This window comes from Choristoneura fumiferana, chromosome 20 (genome assembly GCF_025370935.1).
Source record: "Choristoneura fumiferana chromosome 20, NRCan_CFum_1, whole genome shotgun sequence".
NCBI lineage: Eukaryota > Metazoa > Arthropoda > Insecta > Lepidoptera > Tortricidae > Choristoneura > Choristoneura fumiferana.
Window position 1 is genome coordinate 477,265 of NC_133491.1, and position 21,027 is coordinate 498,291.

Consider the following 21,027-nt stretch of genomic DNA (forward strand, 5'->3'; position numbering starts at 1 on the left):
TCAGGTGATTGAATGGCAGCCGATATAAACGACTTGCTAAATACAATCTAGGGCTCTTCAAGGCTAGAGTGAATAGGCTGTTACTGAACCGGTGAGATACACCTTTGGCCTCATCTGCACTTAACATCAGGTGAGATAGAGGACAATCACGGTCATCATCATAATCATCATATCAGCCGTAGGACGTCCACTGTTGGACATAGGCCTCCCCCATAGACCTCCAGTTGCCTCGGTTGGAAGCGGCCTGCATCCACAATGAACCCTCGACTTTAACCAGGTCACATTATCGTCGTCGTCGTTCTCTCGTCTCGTCAATCACGGTCAGTTTTATGTAAAAAAAAACCGGCCAAGAGCGTGTTGGACACGCCCAAAATAGGGTTCCGTAGCCATTAAGATAAAAAAATTACGAAATCTTCCAAGTTTAGGTATATTTTATAACTTAGGATGCTATTTAAGAGTAAAACTACTAATAATTCTCAAGCAAACTTAGCCTTTATAGTTTTCCTTGAAAGTTTGATATACTTACTACCATCCTGTTTTTTTTTGGGAGGTAGCCTAAAACAATTTTTTTATACCATTTTGTCGGCATAGTTTACATATATATCCGTGCAAAATTACAGCTGGGCCAGCGTTGATAGTCCCTCTTGCAGAAGGCCGTGGACAGACGGACAGACAGACAGACATGGCGAAACTATAAGGGTTCCGTTTTTTCCATTTTGGCTCAGGAACCCTAAAAATGACAGGTTGTCCCTATAACGTTGTCAGTGACTACACCGTCACGGTGAGTACCAGCTTTAAGGTCTCTACCCATTACACCTTCAACCATAACCGTTATAGGAAGAAATTGAAAAGTATGAAGCTGAGTCTCCACTGAGCGAGCCGCCGCGTGAAGCAAGCACATGGTGCATGATTTTGTTTGATACAAGGCTCAAAATCACACCGAAAATGGCTGCCGCGCCAGGGTTTTTTTCGACTGCATGGCAAACGAGCAAGTGGGTCTCCTGATGGTAAAATAAGACCAGGGGTATTGCAGAAGCGTTGCCAAACTAGAGGCCTAAGATGGGATACCTCACGTGCCAGTAATTTCACCGGCTGTCTTACTCTCCACGCCGAAAGACAACAGTGCAAGCACTGCTGCTTCACGTTGGTGTGAAGGATTAGCGAGCAAGATGGTGTTAGCACCATGCACAGGTCCTACCACCTGCAATGACTATGCTCACTATTTAGCACGATTCATAACCAACCGCCGCCGTCGCGTATCATGTCTATGCGCTTGACATTCCATTCCTGTTACGTTCCTATAACGGTCTTATTAAACCTACCTCGCTCTCTTATTTAGGATTATGATAAACCCAATTTTCGTTAAAACTCAGCGCCTGTATTATTTTCAAATCCCTCAAATTGACCGATTCCTTTTGATAATGTTTTCAAAGGAACTCCTCGGAAACCCTTTTTGTGAAGCGCGTCCTTTGACGCCGAACAACAATATTTTCTTGCAAATTGCCTTCTTTAACTTTGATTTGGCGGCTGCGGATTGAAGTAACTTTTGATGGGCTTTATGATTTTTTTTCAAACGTTTCTTGCTGATCACATCTTAGAAGCCGGAAGATGTCAGGGCTTTACTTGTAATTTTTGCAGCTAAAGTTTTTTTATTAACTAGCTGATACTTCGAGGTTTCACCGATTTGAAAGAATAAAAAATATGGCTTTTTTATCCCGTAGGAATTTCAATAAATCGGTTTTTACTGCTCGCTTAGTGAGTTATACCAAGTGCCATCCACGCAAACGCGTGATTTTGACAAAATTAGACATTAATGACATTGTAATTAAAACCACGGCACGCGTCATCGTGAATGACTCTACCAATAGCCCTTTAACTTTTCTAGATTTTGTAGATTTGCAAATTTTGCAATGCGTTATGGTAGATGTCAATCATGATGTAATTTTTAGACCATGGGAATTTAAAGTTTGATGTTAGTATGTTAGTTCACAGTATTTCCGTTTAGCGCTTCCATATTACGACGCAATCTACCTGTATTAAAAATTAACACTCACCAATGACCAATTTGTTCTAAACTTAGGTCAGAAAGCCTTACTTGAGGCACTGTGTTGTAGTTTCAAGTAGTTACACTTAAATATTTAATAGTTATACATATTTAAATTGGACCAACTAAGCCAACGTGCCAACGTGACAACTTTCGGAGCGCCACAAAGTTGGCGTACGCTCATGAAAATTAAGCTTAAGTCAAGTTTTACTAGTTTGGGCTCACCTTTAGCGGTGTCAATGCACCTGTTATTGTAACCCTCGAGAAAGCTACCTCACTTTGTGAAGATGAATGAGTTTTCTTTAAACACATCCTTTTAGTACCTATAACATTAACGTCAGTATAAAATTCGAGTCGAAAAAGTCGTGTCCTTGACATTTCATTGGTTGTTTTAACCCTCCAAAAGCCTATTTATAAGCTTTGGCGACTTAAGCCCAGTCTGAATCACTTACAACGTGTCTGCCACCACGTCTTGCTAACGACTCGACCCATAATGCAATTAACAACTCAAACAAGAGGTTCGGGACCCGAGTGATGGGACAACATCCAAGCCTCCGTGATTCAATGTGGATGGAAATTTGGACGTTATTAATTATGGATGTGTATGAGTGGCGATGATTGCTTTGCGTTAAATGCAGCATCTCGTTTTCACTCTATCATATTAAAAACAAGCTGTTGCCCGCGACTTCGCCCCCGTTGATTTTTTCTATATTTTCATCCATAAAAACCTTCTCCTGACAATAACGAACACGACAAGAATTCGCGACATCGGTCCATATATTATATTATATTATTATTATATAAATAAAAATGAATCGTAAAATGTGTTGCTAAGCGCAAAACTTGGGAACGGCTGGACCGATGGATGGATTAACATAATATTTTTTTTTTTGTCATTAAAATTTAACGAATCATATTTTCGTCGCCCCAGCCTATATACGTCCCACTGCTGGGCACAGGCCTCCTCTCAGAACAAGAGGGCTTGGGCCATAGTTCCCACGCGGGCCCAGTGCGGATTGGGAACTTCGCACGCACCATTGAATCATATTTTATGATTGATATTTTATTGAGAATGTATAAAAGCCTGTGACATATTAACATGATCAAATCAATTCTGTAAGTAGGACGGATAGGGTTTTTTATATGTATTTACACGGCTAAACCATCATTGCTACGAAGAATGCGTATACTAACGAACTGAGCGAAAACTAATTCTTTACTTAAAAAATATGAAAGTTTGAGTTCTTGATGCATCATCATCCGCCACTCCCATCACGAAACCACCGGATTATTAAGACCATATGTCGCGGGCCGCACTACCCTTCCCTACGTCTGTACGTAAGTGGCGGCATAACAAATAAGTTTATAATACATTGCTTACATTGCCCGTTAACCACTGCGTAACACAGTCTCGACTGCGCAATGGATAGATAAAACCACTTCTTGCTCCGCCAGTCGCACGAAGTCGTGGTTATCGTAACGGGCAAAGTTGGCCCATGGCTCCTTGATTGCTGTTCGCGTCTTTTGATTAAGTGATATGAAGGGTTAACTGAATATAAACGTCATATTCTGACCGCTTATTGAGTTAAGTTAACGCTTCACGTGTCCACGCTGTTAGATGCTTTTGGTACCGACTGAAAGGAGCAATACTCGGTTGATAAATTTTTATTATTAATATCAAAATACAACATTTATCTGTCTAGTCAAAATGCGATATTTTAAACTTTCCCGACTCTCAATTATATTTATTTACCTACTACATACCCGCGAAAATAAATGGTTATTTATTGCTCACATTATCTCAACGTTTCGGCTAAATTACAGCGTCCATAGATAGAGTAGGTAAGAGAAAAAGTTTTGTCAGATTCCATCCCAGCCTATATACGTCCCACTGCTGGGCACAGGCCTCCTCTCAGAGCAAGAGGGCTTGGGCCATAGTTCCCACGCAGGCCCAGTGATATATTATATATAAAAATATTGTTACTTAATTTGTAAGCACCTTATATATTTTTACACAAAATAAAAGTTTACATAAAGCAGTATCCGGCAGGCTCCAAACTAGGCTAAACATGTATCATGGGATCCGGTGAGTTGGATAACAAAATAATTATTTATTTACAATACAATACAATACAATACAAATATTCTTTATTGCACACCACAGATCTATATTTTTTTTGTTATATTGTCACAAAAACATAATAATGAATATGTATAATACGTATAAAAATAAATGACCTAATAAAATATCTTTTCCGAATATCTCCGAGTTAAAGCAACTTTAAATGACGGCAGTAGATTCTGACTTTTACGTTTTCAAAGTAATTGTTTCTAGTTATTTTATATTCATAAGTGATTCGTGTTTCTTTGCCACAACAGCACAATAAATTTCACCCGGCTTATCCTATGTCATTACCTGAATAAGGCAATGTGCCCACCGGCCGCATTCTCGCCCAAATCTCCTTTTAACGAGCGCTAAGCCAGCCGCTGCCGGGTAGCGCTTAGGTATTTTTGTGATAAATTTTAGAACACGTTTAAACTAGCTGCGAGCCCTGGCTTCGCACGTAGTCAATGAAGAAAACGAAAGTACCTACTATAGGTACTTTTTTTTACAAAGCAACTAGATTTTTGTAACAGATTTAACAAAGTCACGGGATAGTGTCATTTCGTCTAAAAAGCTGCTGGTCTAAGTAGCAAGTGGTCTAAAATTCTTTGATTCAGATTCCACGTGGCTGAGGCGTTTTTATTTTCAAGGTTTCGACAAAAAAACAGGTTAGGAGCAGTTACCTTTACCTTGCCATTTAGACCAGTTGCTTCTTAGACCAGTTGCTACTCAGACCTTCTGCTTTTTTTAGACCAGTTCCTACTACACCTTTTTTAGGGTTCCGTAGCCAAATTGGCAAAAACGGAACCCTTATAGTTTCGCCATGTCTGTCTGTCCGTCTGCGGCTTTGCTCAGAGATTATCATTGCTAGAAAGCTGTAATTGTGCATGAATATAGATGTAAACTATGCCGACAAAAAGGTACAAAAAAAGCAAAAAAAATTTTTTTTAGAGTACCTAGACGTTAAGGTTAATACTTTAAAAAATACAACATATGTACTTTAGTTTTCTGTTAACCTTAGCGGTCCCCCGACACCGACGACGCTTAGATAAAAAAAATATTACTAGGTACTAAATACTAATGTAATTCCGCACATGAATTTCGAAAAACTCAGAGGTGCGAGCCGGGGTTTGACCCCGACCCTTCTTGTTTGAGAGGCGATAGGTCAAACCACTAGGCCACCACGGCTCAATGACGATTCAATGGTGCGTGTGAAGTTCCCAATCCGCACTGGGCCCGCGTGGGAACTATGGCCCAAGCCCTCTTGTTCTGAGAGGAGGCCTGTGCCCAGCAGTGGGACGTATATAGGCTGGGATGATGATGATGACTAAATACTAAATTAACTTAGGCTAATTTTGCGGGAAATCAGCAGATAGTCCCCGCGGGATAGGGATAAACGAATTCTTTGCAGATGAAGTCGCGGGCAACAGCTAGGTAGTGCATAATTATTTTTACTTTTTAGTTGTCTTTTATGGCGGCGTTTTTTTGTCGGAGTTTTTTTCGGGCGTTTTTTTTTATTTTTGCTGGCGTTTTTTGGTGTCGGAGGTTTTTTTTTATTTTTAATTTAAGTTTTTTTTATTTCATGTTTTTCTTTAGAAAGAACGCGAACTTGTGTTTGTATTGTACGAAAATATCGACAAATTTTCAATCTTTTTATTGAATCTATATTTATGTACGTTTAAGTTATATATGCCTGTGTCTGTATTATTGTGTATTATATGTTTTCTTCTCTTTCAGCTGCTCATATAACCGGTTTTCCTGTGTCAATGACAAGCGCAAATTTCTTACACTTGCGGTCTTTACTTAAAGGTTCGATTTTGAATCTTAAAATTGCTTCAAAAGTAATACTATTAACCTTATTTAACGTGTCGGGCAGTATTTTCGCCTTATTTATTTCTAATATTAAATCTGCTAATATAAAAATAAATTACTAATATTACCTATAATTTTGATTGAAAACTTGTTATGTAAACTAAACTGTATTTCTACAATGTAAGTGTGACTTGCCACAATTGGGTCTCATTGAAAAACTGCATTCTAGCTTGCCACTACTCAGGCGTTGTACCGACTCCGGAGTATGTTGGGTCAATTGTCAGAATGTCCAGGTGTCAAAATGCCCAGTTGTCATAATTATCCAGTTGCCAAAACAACAAATTAAGTATTAAAAAGTCTAATTGTCATAATGTCCAGTCATCAAAACACTAAATTGCTAAAATGTCTAGTAGCCAAAATGTCCAGTTACTAAATCACTCATTTGCTAAAACGTTGTTGCTATAAAGTCCAGTTACCAAAACAACAAATTGCTAAAATGTCTAGTTGCCATCTATGTATATGTTTTTTTCGTCGAATGTATTTTTTTGTGTATCGAATATGTGCAATAATAATATTAGTAAGAGTACCTATTTTAATACTGTATTCTAAAAACTAATGACTCTTTTACAGGCTGGTATTATGGTTCTTATTTGGTTGACACTAAAACTTTTGAGGCCCTTTATTGCTACAACAACTGTTTTCTTCGTTTTAGTTTTTATTTAGAAATCTTAAAAACTTTTATAAATTAGTCCTTGGATTTCATATTTTGCGATTGGTTTTAAATCATCCAAATAGTGATTTCGATTTTAATTGATAGTGCGTCGTAAACATCCAGTTTACATGCGATCCAGTCAGTACCCAGAGTAAATGATATTTGCATTCGCATATCGATATGCTAATGTGTGGTCGTCGGTACTTCGCACGCGGACTGTACACCACAGGGTGCAGTAATGTGTAAAGGTGCACAGGGGGCCAACCGACTGTACAAATCAAGTACAAATAATTTATTTCTGAGTATTACAACCGTCGAAATCTAGAAGCGAAGGCAAAATAATAAAATATTAATTATCATTAATCTGTCGTGTCCGAGAAGAAAAAGGAAAAAATAAGTTTCTGTTCAAAAAATCATTTTTAAGACAAGCTTTTTTGATTACTGCACTTTTTGCTGATTGTACTTGCATTGTCATTTAAACTGCATATCCGTACCAAATTTCAAGTCTATACTATTAACCATTAAGGAGTTCCCTCCTGCGAAGACGATCCTGGCAGGACCACCAAGATGTCACAACCAGATTATTGTATTGTCACCAAATTTACATAAGTATGGCAAATTTTTAGTCAATTGGACCGCTGAAAGTGGGTTAAATTTAGCTTCCAAGATTTGACCCACACAAATAAATAAACAAACAGGGCAAACTAAAGAAAAGCTTGTAAATAATATAAAATTAGTACTTCATTTAAATTAAAAATAGAAATGGATTGCCTTTGGTATGAATCAGCGTCATAAGCATAATGAAAGATATTATAACAATTTTATTTCTACCTCTATAATTCATTTCACATTCTTGGATTTTTTCTTTGATAATTGTGTAACTAAACCGGAATTCAATGAATGTTGCTGACCATCTATGCTTGGATCTGCATTCTTTACCAAACATTACCATCCCACTAATATTATGAATGCGAAAGTAAGTCTGTTTGTATGTTACTTCATCACGTCTAAAACGCTGAACCGATTTAGATGAAATTCGGTATACAGATAGTTTGAGTCCCGGGAAAGACCATAGGATAGCTTTTAGCCCCGAAATATCCATAGTTTCCGCGGGATAGCGATAACGAATCCTTCGCGGACGGAGTCGCGGGTGACGGCTAGTAACCTATATTTTATTAAAATAATTCACAAAAATAACCGAATTTTCCGTTCACACCTAGGCGTTAAAATTATCCCAGTTTTGTCCAGTTCAGCGTCAGGTTGAACCACTGTGCACAACACTTGCTCGTCAGTGTAGCATCATTGCGTAGTGCTCTCGACTCGCATTTGCATACTTTATATTGCACGTGTGTGTATTGCTCTTACCTACTTCATTTCTGTTTAGTTTTAGTTATGTTGCCTTGTGTTGCCGAGTTAAACGAAAGAAGGTAACCTTTTTTATTCGTTAAGATGATTATATAAGTACCTAAACATTGGCTTTGACTTTGACTCCGTTTGCGCAGATTTCTTTTATCGCTATCCCGCGAAAACTGCAATTTGGCGGGACAAGACTATCCTATGTCCTTCTTCGGGATCCAAACGATCTATTTTTTTATTTCATCTAAATTTGTGCTACGGTTTACATGTGACAAGGTAAAACTGATTTACGAACTTTCGCCAACTTTATTTTTAGTAAGTGGTGGCAGCTTCATTGGTTAATGTAAATTGTAATTTGTTTATTTTTAAGAACCATGTACCGTTTGTGCCCAAATAAACAATAAAACATTATAACATTATTAGTGGGATTAACTGTTGTCACTACGTGTCATTTAAAATAACGTCTCGCACGAACATTAAGAAAGCTTTAGGAAAGTATAATTAGCAACATTAAAGACTTTAATGGACACGACGTATATCATTCAAAATTTTAATGTTTTTTATGTGATTACTTGCATCTATTTTATAATTTTCTGATTAAAACTAAGCCGCGAGCTACGACCATTTCAGTCTTAAAAATTTGAACGGCCATAAAACGAAAATGCAAAATGTACATTGCCAAAACGAAATGCAAAAATTCCGTGCACTTCGAGCGTTTTAAATGATTTCGAGAGTTTTCATGCAGTATTAATTAAGTCTTATTTTGGACAGTCACTTTGTCCGCGCGCAGCGACGCGCCCCACTGGGCAATTTCCCGCAAATCGTACATGCATTTAGAATGCTATAATGTTCAGTATTATTTTGCTTACTGGAGCTTCATTAATTCTGTTGGTGTTTAGTCAACCGTGAAAATTAATAGAGCGCTTAAATAGTCAAAGAAGCCTAGTATTTTCACAAGAGAGATTTCGAAATGGAATTGTTTTTTTTTATTTTCTTCATATTAATTATTGGCTGACTTTGTGTACGAGGAATTCGTTTATCTTGAGCTCGCTGGAGCTATACGTTTTTCCGGACAAAAACAATTCTGTTTTTGAGGGTCACAAACAATTTCCATAACAAATAGGCGTGCGTCTGCGACTCGTCTCCGAAGTAATCGTTTATACAATTGGCGATAATAATTATCTTTGTCCTTTTTAGGGTCTCTACATCAAATTTCATCACGGCCACAATGACAAAAAAAAAGATTTGCTGCGTACAAAATTGTTGCTTGTAGTAGCTAAAAGTTAGGTGATGTCTTACAAAACCAGTTTTGCAATATTAGCATTATTTTGGTTCCTAATTAGTACATTTTGGCTAAACGTCAAGGAGCCAAACTAGTTCAGCTACCCTTTTTTTTCAGTGCAATTGAGTACTTAAGTAAGGCGTGAAGAATTAAAAGCGTAACAATCAAACGAACATACTTACTTTAATATTTATAATATTAGTGAACTAATAAGTGCTGCTGGCACTGGCGCGGCGCCGGCGCAGACCTTCACTGCACTATAAATCAAAGGATTAACTACTACCCTCAACTTTACGTTTCGTGACAACTTTGCATGCTCCATACATTTTCAATACAAATCAATTCTCATACAAATATCTGCTCCCACCAGGAATAGAACCCGAGACCTCAATTTATAGTCAGGTTCACTCGGCTATCTGGTCTTAAGATGCTGGTCGTACGAGTATAGGTTTTTTTACATATACTGATCCGTCAACCCCGATCTGACCTGATGAAAAGTGTAGATAAATCCATACTAATATTACAAATGCGAAAGTGTGTTTGTGTGTTTGTCCGTCTTTCACGCCGTAAGCGTAACGGAGCGACGGATCGACTTGATTTTTGGTATAGAGATAGTTTATGGGCCCGAGAGTGACATAGTCTACTTTTTATCCCGGAAAAATGCACAGTTCCCGAGGGAACAGCGCGCGATAACCGAATACCACGCGGGCGGAGCCGCGGGCAAAAGCTAGTAAATAAATATAAATAAATAAATAAATAGATAAATATATACTTAAATACATATTTAACATAGCCCACACAACACAACACCAACACAAGACCCGAGAACAAACATTCGTATTATTCATACAAATATCTGCCCTGGCTGGGATTCGAACCTGAGACCTCAAGCTTCGTAGTCAGCTTTAATCACTTGGCCATCCGATCGTCAATTGTCATCAAGATGAGGTCGAAGGTGCATTCTTACTGTTACTTGTTTTGTACTCCAAGAACAGAATTAAATTTCGTAAACCATTCAAGAATCTCTTGCTTTACGGCGTAGAAACAGCAACACACATATAAAGGGCCTTAAATAAAATATTCAAGAAATTCTGTTATGCAAAGCGGCAAGTAGGTATTTTATGAGAATATCATCTCGAAAATCCTTTTTAATCCTTTGACGTGAGTCGCTGCTTTATACACGTAACAAAGGGATCTAACATCATTCTAACAAAAACATTGAGTTGCCGTTTAACTGGAATGATTTAATCGTTATTTTCTTATTTTGTTTGTATACAGGAGGAAAGATCGAACGCCACATGAATGGCAACTACCTTAAATATTGGTAATAGCACATTCTGTGTAAAGGAGACTTGACACATGATTCTAAAAATTCAAAATGGTCTGCTAATACTGGGACAGACGAAAAAAAAACACTTTTCGTGTTGGTTATTTTCCAATAATGTATGTATGTATTGTAAACCCTTTATTTAAAAAATAATCAAGATAAAAACATAACTTTCAGATAGGTGCACATGTGAATGGCGAATAACCCAAGATTTTATATCAAAAAAAATATTTCGAAGAGGTCTTCGTTTTTTGAAGTCGAAAATACTGACTGAGTCTGAAATATTTGTGACAATTTTTCTCTAAGACTGACATAAGGAACTAACCTTCCCCTTTCTTCCGCAGTGACAGCCCTCCGTGAGCACTGGGATGAAGCAAACGCGCGTGTTCTACAGCGCAAGGCGCAGCTCGACGCCATGCTTGGTGACAGCCAGCGGTACGAGGCGCGCCGGCGCGACGCCGACGCCTGGCTGGCTCGCATGGAGGCGCGGCTCGCGGGCATGGCTCCGCCTGGACACACCGCCGACGTGCTGGAAATGCAGCTGCGAGAGCAAAAGGTAGGCGCTAGGGTAGAGCAATAGGAGCACTCGTCTTTTAGGTCACTATGCTCTTGAGGGGGTAGTCGTGGTTGATCTAAATGTGAACCAACTAAGCGTCCATGAGAGTTTTAATAAACCGAACAATAAGAAGTCCGACTCAATAATAATCCGAAATGGCAAAAATACGAATTCCGATTACTAAAATACCGATTTTCAAAATTCCGAATATCATTACACCGATCAATAATAAATCCCGACTTTTTAACTAAGGCTATGTAGATTAGCCTAAAACAGTATTTACTGTTACTGATTTTCAGCAATGTGACACAGCGGAGCTCCTGTTCCGCGCAGTTTGTCGCAATTCTAACCTAACCTAACCTAAGTATGCAGGTCAATTTATCTAAATTGATTGATTCGAAATTCGAGATTCGAAATCAAGATTCCGATTATTAAAACCGCGAAGTTTAGTTTGCCGAATGTCATATTTCCGAATTAGCGATGTCATTTCGGAAAATTGATAATCGGAATACTGTACTTCGGGCCAATAACATTTCGTGCTTTTCATTCTTCGAAGTTTTAAAAATCGGATATTAAAAAATCGATATATATTGAAATTCGGAAAAATAAATTTCGTGTTTTTAAGTAATCGGAATTATATGTCTCAGGAATTCTGAAAATCGGAGTTTTGAAAATCGGAATTAGCAAATTCGGAATAAAATATTTCGGAGTATTTGGGTGTCCCCCATGACAGTGCGCTGGCGGGGTGCTGACGCCTGGCTGACACATTATCTCGCCACGCCTCGCTGGTGAAAAAGCACCTTAAGCTCCATACATGAGAAACTCGTACCATTCCAATCTTTAGCCGATTGTAGTTTAATAATGTATCTTGGCAGCCTTCGGGCCCATAAATCAACAAATGCAAGTCGCACTTACTGCATTATTTGAATTTCTCGCGAAATCCACGAAAATATCGCCGCGACTCCACCCGCGAATTTGCATAATTGCTGCTGCAAAAGTCTCGCACTATCTTTACTAAGTGCTAACAGCACACGCGCAAATAAACAGAACTTGGCACTGAAACTTGCTGCATTCTCGTTTACTGAAGATAAAAAAAAAATGTTTTTTTTTGGTGCTTTACATAATCAAATCTGTATCAATGAACTAAGCTTAAACTAAGTTTATAATTTTTAACTCTGTACTCTGTTCTGAATACTCAGTTAGTAGGACTCAACCTAACTATACATAAGGTTTAATAAACTCATTGTTGTGTTAACTTTGTAATCGCAAGTTTTTAAATAAGATAACATAATTACTTATGCAGTCTGTATATCTTTGAAACATACTGTAATGTTTTTTTTTTCAATACATTTGCTCGAAAAATTCACTTTCAAAGGATGTATACATGGCTCGTAAGATCATTTTACCACACTAGTGTGATTTTTTTCACAGTTTTTTTTTTAATTCTCCATTATAAAAGTTTACAAGCAAAGAGTTTTAAATGACAAAAATTAAAAATAAATCGAATACGTAGAACAATGTAGAAATATACAAAGCTAAGTAATGAATTTGCAAAATTGATTGTAATTATTATAAACTGTAATTTAATTATATGATACGTATGTAAGGGGGGTGTAAGGGGGCCCAATTTAGATCTTTCGGGCTCCAAGCCAACCTTACCTGCTCGTGGTGCACCCTGCCGAACAACAAACAAGGCTCTGGCGAACCACCCACCCACCAACCCGCACTGGACCAGCGTGGTGGGCTTATGGTCCAAACCCCCTTTCTTATTTTCTTATGAAATGTACAACTCCCCGTCTCGGCCCCCAGTGCCCGGCCGCTCCAGCGACCCCGGCCCTGACGGAGGCTGGACCAGTCCTGGAGCACGGGGTGCGAAGAATCCCCGGGCGAAATCGATCCACCGTCAAACGACCACAGCTAGCAAAATGGACACCGACACACTAAATATACTGACCTACAATGTACGTACCCTTATGAAGGAGGAACGACTAATAGAATTGGAGCACGCCTTGACCCATATAAAGTGGGATATTATGGGTCTTTCGGAGGTGCGTAGGGAGGGCGAAGAGACTGTAGATAGAGAATCGAATGTGTTCTACCACATAGGTACAGCCGGCGGCCTTAATGGGGTTGGCTTCCTCGTAGCAAAGAAGTGGAAGGATCACATCGTAGAGTTCAAAGGATACTCAGACAGAGTGGCAGTCTTAGTGTTTCGCATATCCGAAACGAAGTCACTGACCCTGGTCCAAGCGTACGCACCAACGTCAACGCACAGTGACGACGAGATAGAGGAGTTCTACGATCTCCTTAATAAAGCGTGCGATGAGTACCGAGGAACGTGGACCATGGTACTCGGAGATTTTAACGCTAAAATCGGAACTAGGGGTGAATTGGACGACAACGAAGTACTTGGACCGCATGGGCTGGGCAACCGGAATGAGCGCGGCACCAGTCTGATCCAATTTGCTTTTGGACAACGCATGAGCATCGGCAACTCCTTCTACCTCAAAAAACCGCAACGTCGCTGGACTTGGGTCTCACCGGATGGACGAACAAAAAATGAAATTGATTATGTTCTTTCATCTGGCAGGGATGTAATAAAAGATGTCTCAATCATAAATAAAATATTTTATAGTTCTGACCATAGACCAATTCGAACCAAAGTTACATTTAATTTCAAAATTCAGAGACGAAAAATGTTCAGCAGAAAAATAACAAAATTAGACAAAGACATTCTATACAGTAACCAAGATAAATTTAATTTAGAACTCAGAAACTCTTTTGCCCTTCTTGCCATTGATGGTGATGATCTGCCAGACGCTCAACGACAGTATGACAACATTGCTAAGAGTATCACAAATGCCAGCAAAAAAATAAAACAGGCTAAATTAAAAACCAAGAAACTAACAGAAAAATCACTAAAACTACTAGAACTTAGAGAAACATTTAGAAATAACAATAGTTTGTACAGAGACATTGACAAAAAAGTAAAGCGTAGCATAAGAAAGGACATAAGAAACTACAACACAAAGCTAGTCGAGGTAGCAATAAATAACCAAACGTCTCTGAGAGTTGCTAGGCAAGGAATCACCAGGGAGAAACCTTGGATAAATACTCTAAGAGACGATAGTGGTGTGAAACATTCTAGTAGAGACAAGGTCATACAGATTGCCACAAATTTTTACAAGTCCTTATATTCTGATCCATCTCGCGACACCCATAACTCCAGTTTTGGCTGCTCTAATAATATTCCTTTAGTAACAGGACATGAGGTAAGTTTAGCTCTAAAAAGTATGCCGTACCAGAGAAGTACTGGAGAGGATGGCATCACGACAGAAGCTTTGAGAATAGGCAAAGATATCCTACTACCTTATATTTCCAACCTATTTAACACTATGTTGCAAACTGGCTCAATTCCTCAACTTCTCTGCCATTCTGATATAATATTGTTGCACAAGAAGGGCGACAAAACCGACATAAATAATCATAGGCCCATTAGCTTAGTGTCTCACTTGTACAAACTTTTTACAAAGACCCTCCAGAACCGGATCGGCCCACTACTGGATCAACACCAACCCCCAGAACAGGCTGGTTTCCGACCATCATTCTCTACAACAGACCACCTTCACTCCCTAAACCAGGTGATGGAAAAAGCCAATGAGTTTAATAAGCCCATTTACTTGGCATTTGTTGACTACAGCAAGGCTTTTGACAGCGTTAAGCATAGTGCAATAATATCGGCACTACGTAGTCAACAGATAGAGCCCACCTATGTTGAACTCATTGGCGCAATCTATCGCAAAAGTACAGCAAGCGTAAAACTTCATTCTCCGGGTCCTACTTTTGCGATACAGAGGGGAGTGAAACAGGGTGACCCACTGTCTCCTAAGCTGTTTACCAGCTGTCTCGAAGAGGTTTTTAAGTCATTGGCGGTCTCTTGGCAGAACAAGGGAATTGATGTTGGAGGCAGAATGTTGACTAACCTTCGTTTTGCTGATGACATTGTTCTTTTCTCTACATCGGCAACGGAACTGGAAAATATGCTCCAACAACTGAGCACGGCAAGTCTTGAGGTTGGACTTACGATGAACCGGTTAAAGACACAGTTAATGACGAATAGCGTCAAACGTAGGGTAGCGGTAGATGGGCAGGTAATACAATATGTCGATGAATACACTTACTTGGGCCAGATAGTCTCTTTCGAAAACAGACAAGGCAAAGAAATTGATAAACGCATTGAAAATGCCTGGAGGAGCTACTGGTCCATGAAAGTGCTAATGAAGGGCAAACTTCCTTTAACCCTGAAACGCAAGCTCGTCGATATGTGTATCCTGCCCATCCTAACCTACGGCGCTCAGACCTGGTCTTTGACTGAGGCTCAGAAGTCCAGGCTCAAGATTTGCCAGCGAGCTATGGAGCGGAGTATTCTAGGTGTTCGGAGATCTGATAGAATCAGAAACACTGATCTGCGCTCCAGAACTCAAATTGTCGATGTGGGAATGAAGACCGCCAAATTAAAATGGGACTGGGCGGGACACGTCTGCCGCATGCATCCGGATCGCTGGGCCAAAGTAATCACCGATTGGGTTCCATGCGACGGGCACCGGAGCAGAGGCAGACCTAGGAGGAGATGGCGGGACGACCTGGACCGATTCCAGTCAGATTGGCAAGAGCTGGCCAAGAGTAGAGACGAGTGGAATAAGAAAGGGGAGGCTTTTGCCCTGCAGTGGGACACATTATAAGCTATTTAAAAAAAAAAAAAAAAAAAAAAAATACGTATGAACAATTTTTTTAGGTTTATAACAATGACCCCCGAGGCTTTTGACCGGACAAAAAAATTTCTCTGAAGCTTCAAATATGTAGTTATTTTAAACGTTTTTCGAGAATCTTTTGTGCTTGCAAATTGTAATTCTGCTCGAGGGTAGGTAATAGTGAAGGACCCGCTTCCCTTGTAAATTAAATGAGCTACCCAATCTACATAATTCGCTTTCTTTGGACTATTCTATTTGTTCTATAAATATATAGTCTTAGTTTAGCGAAATACGATGTTGTTAGGGAATGCGCAAAAAGTTTCACTTTATGTCGATGTGTGTTAACGTTGTAAGAAAAGGAAATAATATTCGTAAGGTTTGTTTTTGATTGCAGTTTAGAAACTGTAAAGGACGAAGTAGTAATGTGTAATCCACAGAGTATTATGGGCAAGAAAAGGCAAAATAATAGAGATATTATTTCACAAATATGAAAAGACGCAGATATTATGGAGGTGTCCTATTTTTAGTTGGTATATGTACATATACATAGGTAGTACAAATTAACAACCAAGTAACCTAGTTTTAGTGCTAGTTTAGTCTTAGTTTTAGGTGGAGGTGGTACTTATGGAGCCAAAATAAATCTTTCTTTCATTCTTTCTTTCCTTCTTTCTATATCTAAAGACACTAAGCTATGTCTGTAGATCTATCGGTCTCTTTATCTGTTAATACAGGGTGTCTTTGCCCATGGGGCTCCTCGCGTAACTGCTACTTTAGTTTTGTAACATTTTTAAATATCTTGAATTTACATCATTTATTGAGCCTCAAAGTTTAATCGGTAAATCAGTGTATCAGATATGACGGTGTTATCGCTGTCTCTTGGTACTGGGGCCTTAACTAATTTTTGACATTTATTTGACATCTCTAAGACAAAAATTTATCGATGTGCTGTCAATTTTGTATTGTACCGCATACATTGAAAATTACATTTAATCTGTATGAAGAAAATTAAATTAACAGTGATCATATTTTTAAAAACTTGCAGAACAAAAGGTGCTCAGTTATGAGAATAGCATCGAACCTTAGATTTAAAGCCAGAGACATCCTGTATACTCAAGCGTGTAAATAGATAAGCTAAATCAGATACTACTTTAGTAAATTCATCACCAACAAAGACAATTAGGCATTTAAAATTTGTTTTTCGTTAACAAGCTGTTACTTCATAATCTGAAACAATTTTCTTTCTTTTTGCCACTATCATTACGAACCCAATTAAAGTAATTACCGGTTTACAAAGAAAGCGAGGGCTTACAAAATATCTTGTTACTCGTCTAACAAGTTGAACAAGACGGAAAAAATATAAGCAACGATTTTATGTTTTTGTTTCATCTTTTTTCCTTTGCGTGACCTCGTTATTTGATTTGGATGGAGATCACTAGTCTTGCCGTCATTAGCAATGTTTTTAATTATGTTTCTCATCTTGGGCACAAGGAAGCGTGCGTGTTTACCGTGTAATTTATTGAATTACTAAAATGTTACTTTGCGGAAGTCTATATCAATGAACTAAAAGAATTTCTTTGCTCACCCGCGACCTTATCATAGCTAAGTTTATGCAAAATATGCGTGTTCATGCAGTTCCTCCACCTCCACACTGTGAGAACACACACAAATCACACAAACCCATCTACCACCACCACCACAACACACTGACGCGTTTCAAACTCAACCAGAGCTCATCTTCAGAGCAACACAACCGTACACCGATGACCAGATGTTAGACTCAGATGTTAGATTTGGCATTTGTTTGTCGCATTCTAGCCCCCAAATGCAGAGAGTGATTAGGACGTGGTTACTTTTAATCATAAAATAGTTTAATTGAGATGGTTTAGAGCTTAGTTAAACGTTCTTGAGATTAAAAAATTTGGATTGAAAATGTCTAGAACTTCAGCTGTTGTTACTATATCTATTGTTCAAATAAAATGTTGATAATTAGCGTAGAATGTTTCAGACTTATCTCCTGTTAGATATTTATAAGGATTAATTAAAAGAGAATTAACCAACGTTTATTTTATTAAGTAAAAATAGGTGTAATTCAAGTCTAGTAGAACTGAGAACTTAATTAAATTCTTGCCTCATCGACTACCCCTTCACACTAAAGCTCGGATGGAACGTTGTTTAAGTAAGTTAGTCTTTCGCGGTCTGACTCAAAAATATGTTTTAGTTACAACTTTGTTTAAAATGCAATGTTCTTACTTGATCAAGAAAGTATATTGGATTTTAAAACTTATATTTTGATAAACGGTAAACACTTTTCGAAGTTCACCTTTAGTTTTAGTCACAGTTAATATAAATATTATTATGTGGTAAATGCTTTACCATTTCTAAGCGACTTTAAAAAGGCAATTTTTAAACAAGTTCCTATCAAATGAATATGTCGCTAAAGTCGAACTTTCAAGTTGACAGACACGTCTTTTGGCATTATTGTTTTATGACATGCAAACGATTATCAACTTTAGGGTGGTAGACCACATATTTGGCTGAAAGTACTAAAACAATTACTTTGCTCACCCGTGATATTGTGATAGCTACGTCTATGCAAGAAATGTGTGTTGCTCCGCAGATGAGCTCTGGTTGAGTTCGAACACCTCAGTAGAGTGTGAAGGTGAAGAAACTGCAAGAACACACATTTCTTTCATAGACGTAATTACCGGCATCCGTTTATTTCGCAACTAATGTTTGGCAACCTGATTCATTTCGCAACTTTTCATTTCGCAAACTCTAAAACTGTAAATATTTCAGGATTTTTTCAGGGCCATCGTGTAGAAGCCCCTAGGTTAACCCTTTGGGTTAAGTCAGTTTTATAAAAATCCTGAAATATTAACAGTTTCAGAAATATAAAAAAGTTGCGAAATGAAAAGTTGCGAAATTAATCAGGTTGCCAAACATTACTTGCGAAACATTAGTGAACCGTAATTACCATTAAGTAGCGGGTGAGCAAAGTAATTGTTTTACTTCATTGATTTGGACCTCTGCAAATTAACGCCTGATTCAATAAATTATGCAGAAGTATTATTCGATTGTAATGATATAGTCCCGTTTAAATCCCGTTCTATGAAGTCTAACCTAAACTTCCCTGTTCCAGTCGTTTGAATCCCGTTCTATGAACCTTAACCTCCTTGTTCCAGTCGTTTGAATCCCGTTCTATGAAGTCTAACCTTAACCTCCTTGTTCCAGTCGTTTGAATCCCGTTCTATGAAGTCTAACCTAAACCTTGTTCCAGTCGTTCCACGCAGAGGTGCACCAGTACAAGCATCAGATCGAGCTGTTCGGGCAGCTGACGCAGCGGCTCATAGCGGTGTACCGGAACGACGACACCTCACGCATCAAACGGGCCACGGAGTCCATCAACCATCGGTACAGCGAGCTGAATAACAGGTCAGTACAGATTCTGCTCCAGGGGACCCATTGGAGATAAGTAGCGGCTCATATAAATAGAAGTATAGTAATGACACTTCACTTATCAAGCGAGCCAGAGACCATCAACCATCGAATCACTGCTAAAAAAGTAGGTTAGGTTACGACTGCGACACCAGCAGAAACGAATCACTGCTGCACTGCTAGAAAATACTTTCTATGAATTGTAATTAGTAAGATTTAAAAATAATTAAAATACCTGAAATGATGAAAGACGTTCTATGAAGTAAATGTATACAAAGTAACGTTTTTATTAATTTTAATAAAAAATATGTATTTATTAATTAGAAAAATTACTAAATATAAATCCTAATTAAATAAAACAAAAATGTCAAATTAAATAAAAAACAAATCAAACCACAAATAAATACAAATAGTCGAAAGAAACCAAACAATGTCAAATTAAATTAAATTAAACACACGTCAAAACAATAAATATAATAAAATCAACTTAAACCTATAACACAAAGTAGGTACAAACTAAGACCTACACTACAAAAATTTAAAAATCTTTGATTAAAAAATCTAATCGTTCGATGTGATGAATTATCGATGAAATAAAAATACGTGAATCTTTGACTTCGAACTGATTCGATAAAAAGTTTGTCGATGTATCAAAGGTAAACCCATTACAACTAATTGCGCTACTGTGAGTCACCATGGCGAGAATTTTAAAACGTGAATTAAAAAATGTGTTGTCCATTATAAATTTTAGTGCAGGGAATATAAAAAAATAAACTCTGCTCTGTGACACGAAACTCTCCGAATGCAATATTTTATACGCTGTATTTTTTGCAGCGACCAGAAAACACATACAGTCCGCTTCATATTTAACTAACTACATTATTGCTTGGACGCTAGCCCAAAGCAAATTCTTCAAGAAATTGCATTTTTGCATTGAATTTTTTTAACTTTTTGAGAAAGTGAGATTCTAGCAAGAAAAATTTCAAAACACAAGCTTGCTCAAACATGCAAAATCTCGTAGTATTTTATAGATATCGGAATCAATGACATTTTGTCGTTGTCGTATCTAATCATCATCATCACCATATCAGCTCTAGGACGTCCACTGTAGGACATAGGCCTCTCCTGTAGACCTCCAGGTTTCGGTTGGAAGCAGCTTGCATTTACCATGAACTCGTGGCTTTAACCGGGTCATCCGTATCTCACAGTTTTACCTCGTTGAGTTTCTTACCGGATTCTTCTCAACAGAGGTTTTTCCGAACTGGTGGTAGTTTTTTTTTGACATTCATAAGTGCGTGTCATATCCTAAATTGAGTAATAGTTATTTGTGTCACAAGGGAGCAAAATGGTGTATTTACCGGCGAGGGCGTACATTGAATCCAGAATGTAGCGAAGGATTCTAATGTAGAATCCTGAGCGTAATGAATTCAAGTGTTAACGCCCAAGATGAAAATAATTTTGCTCCTGAGTGGCTCATACAACTTTTCACACCGAGCATTAAGAAACTCGAACGAAACATTATTAAAGAACAACCAGCATAGAAAATGGCATGGCTTTACAATTATCAACTTCAAAAAATTTCATTTGCAATAAAACACTTAGAAAAGCCTTGAACAGAAAAGTTGCACTTTGCTCCCTCTCGTCAGGG

At 38.2% G+C, this 21,027-nt stretch overlaps 1 protein-coding gene across 1 annotated transcript in view; it reads left to right on the forward strand.

Moving 5' to 3' along the window:
• Positions 1–21,027, forward strand: part of LOC141439356 (uncharacterized) — a 1,011,003-nt gene that overhangs the window by 438,826 nt on the left and 551,150 nt on the right. Inside the window, 2 exon segments of the mRNA XM_074103643.1 lie at positions 10,982–11,193; positions 19,222–19,376. Coding sequence (XP_073959744.1) covers positions 10,982–11,193; positions 19,222–19,376 — 367 coding nt within the window.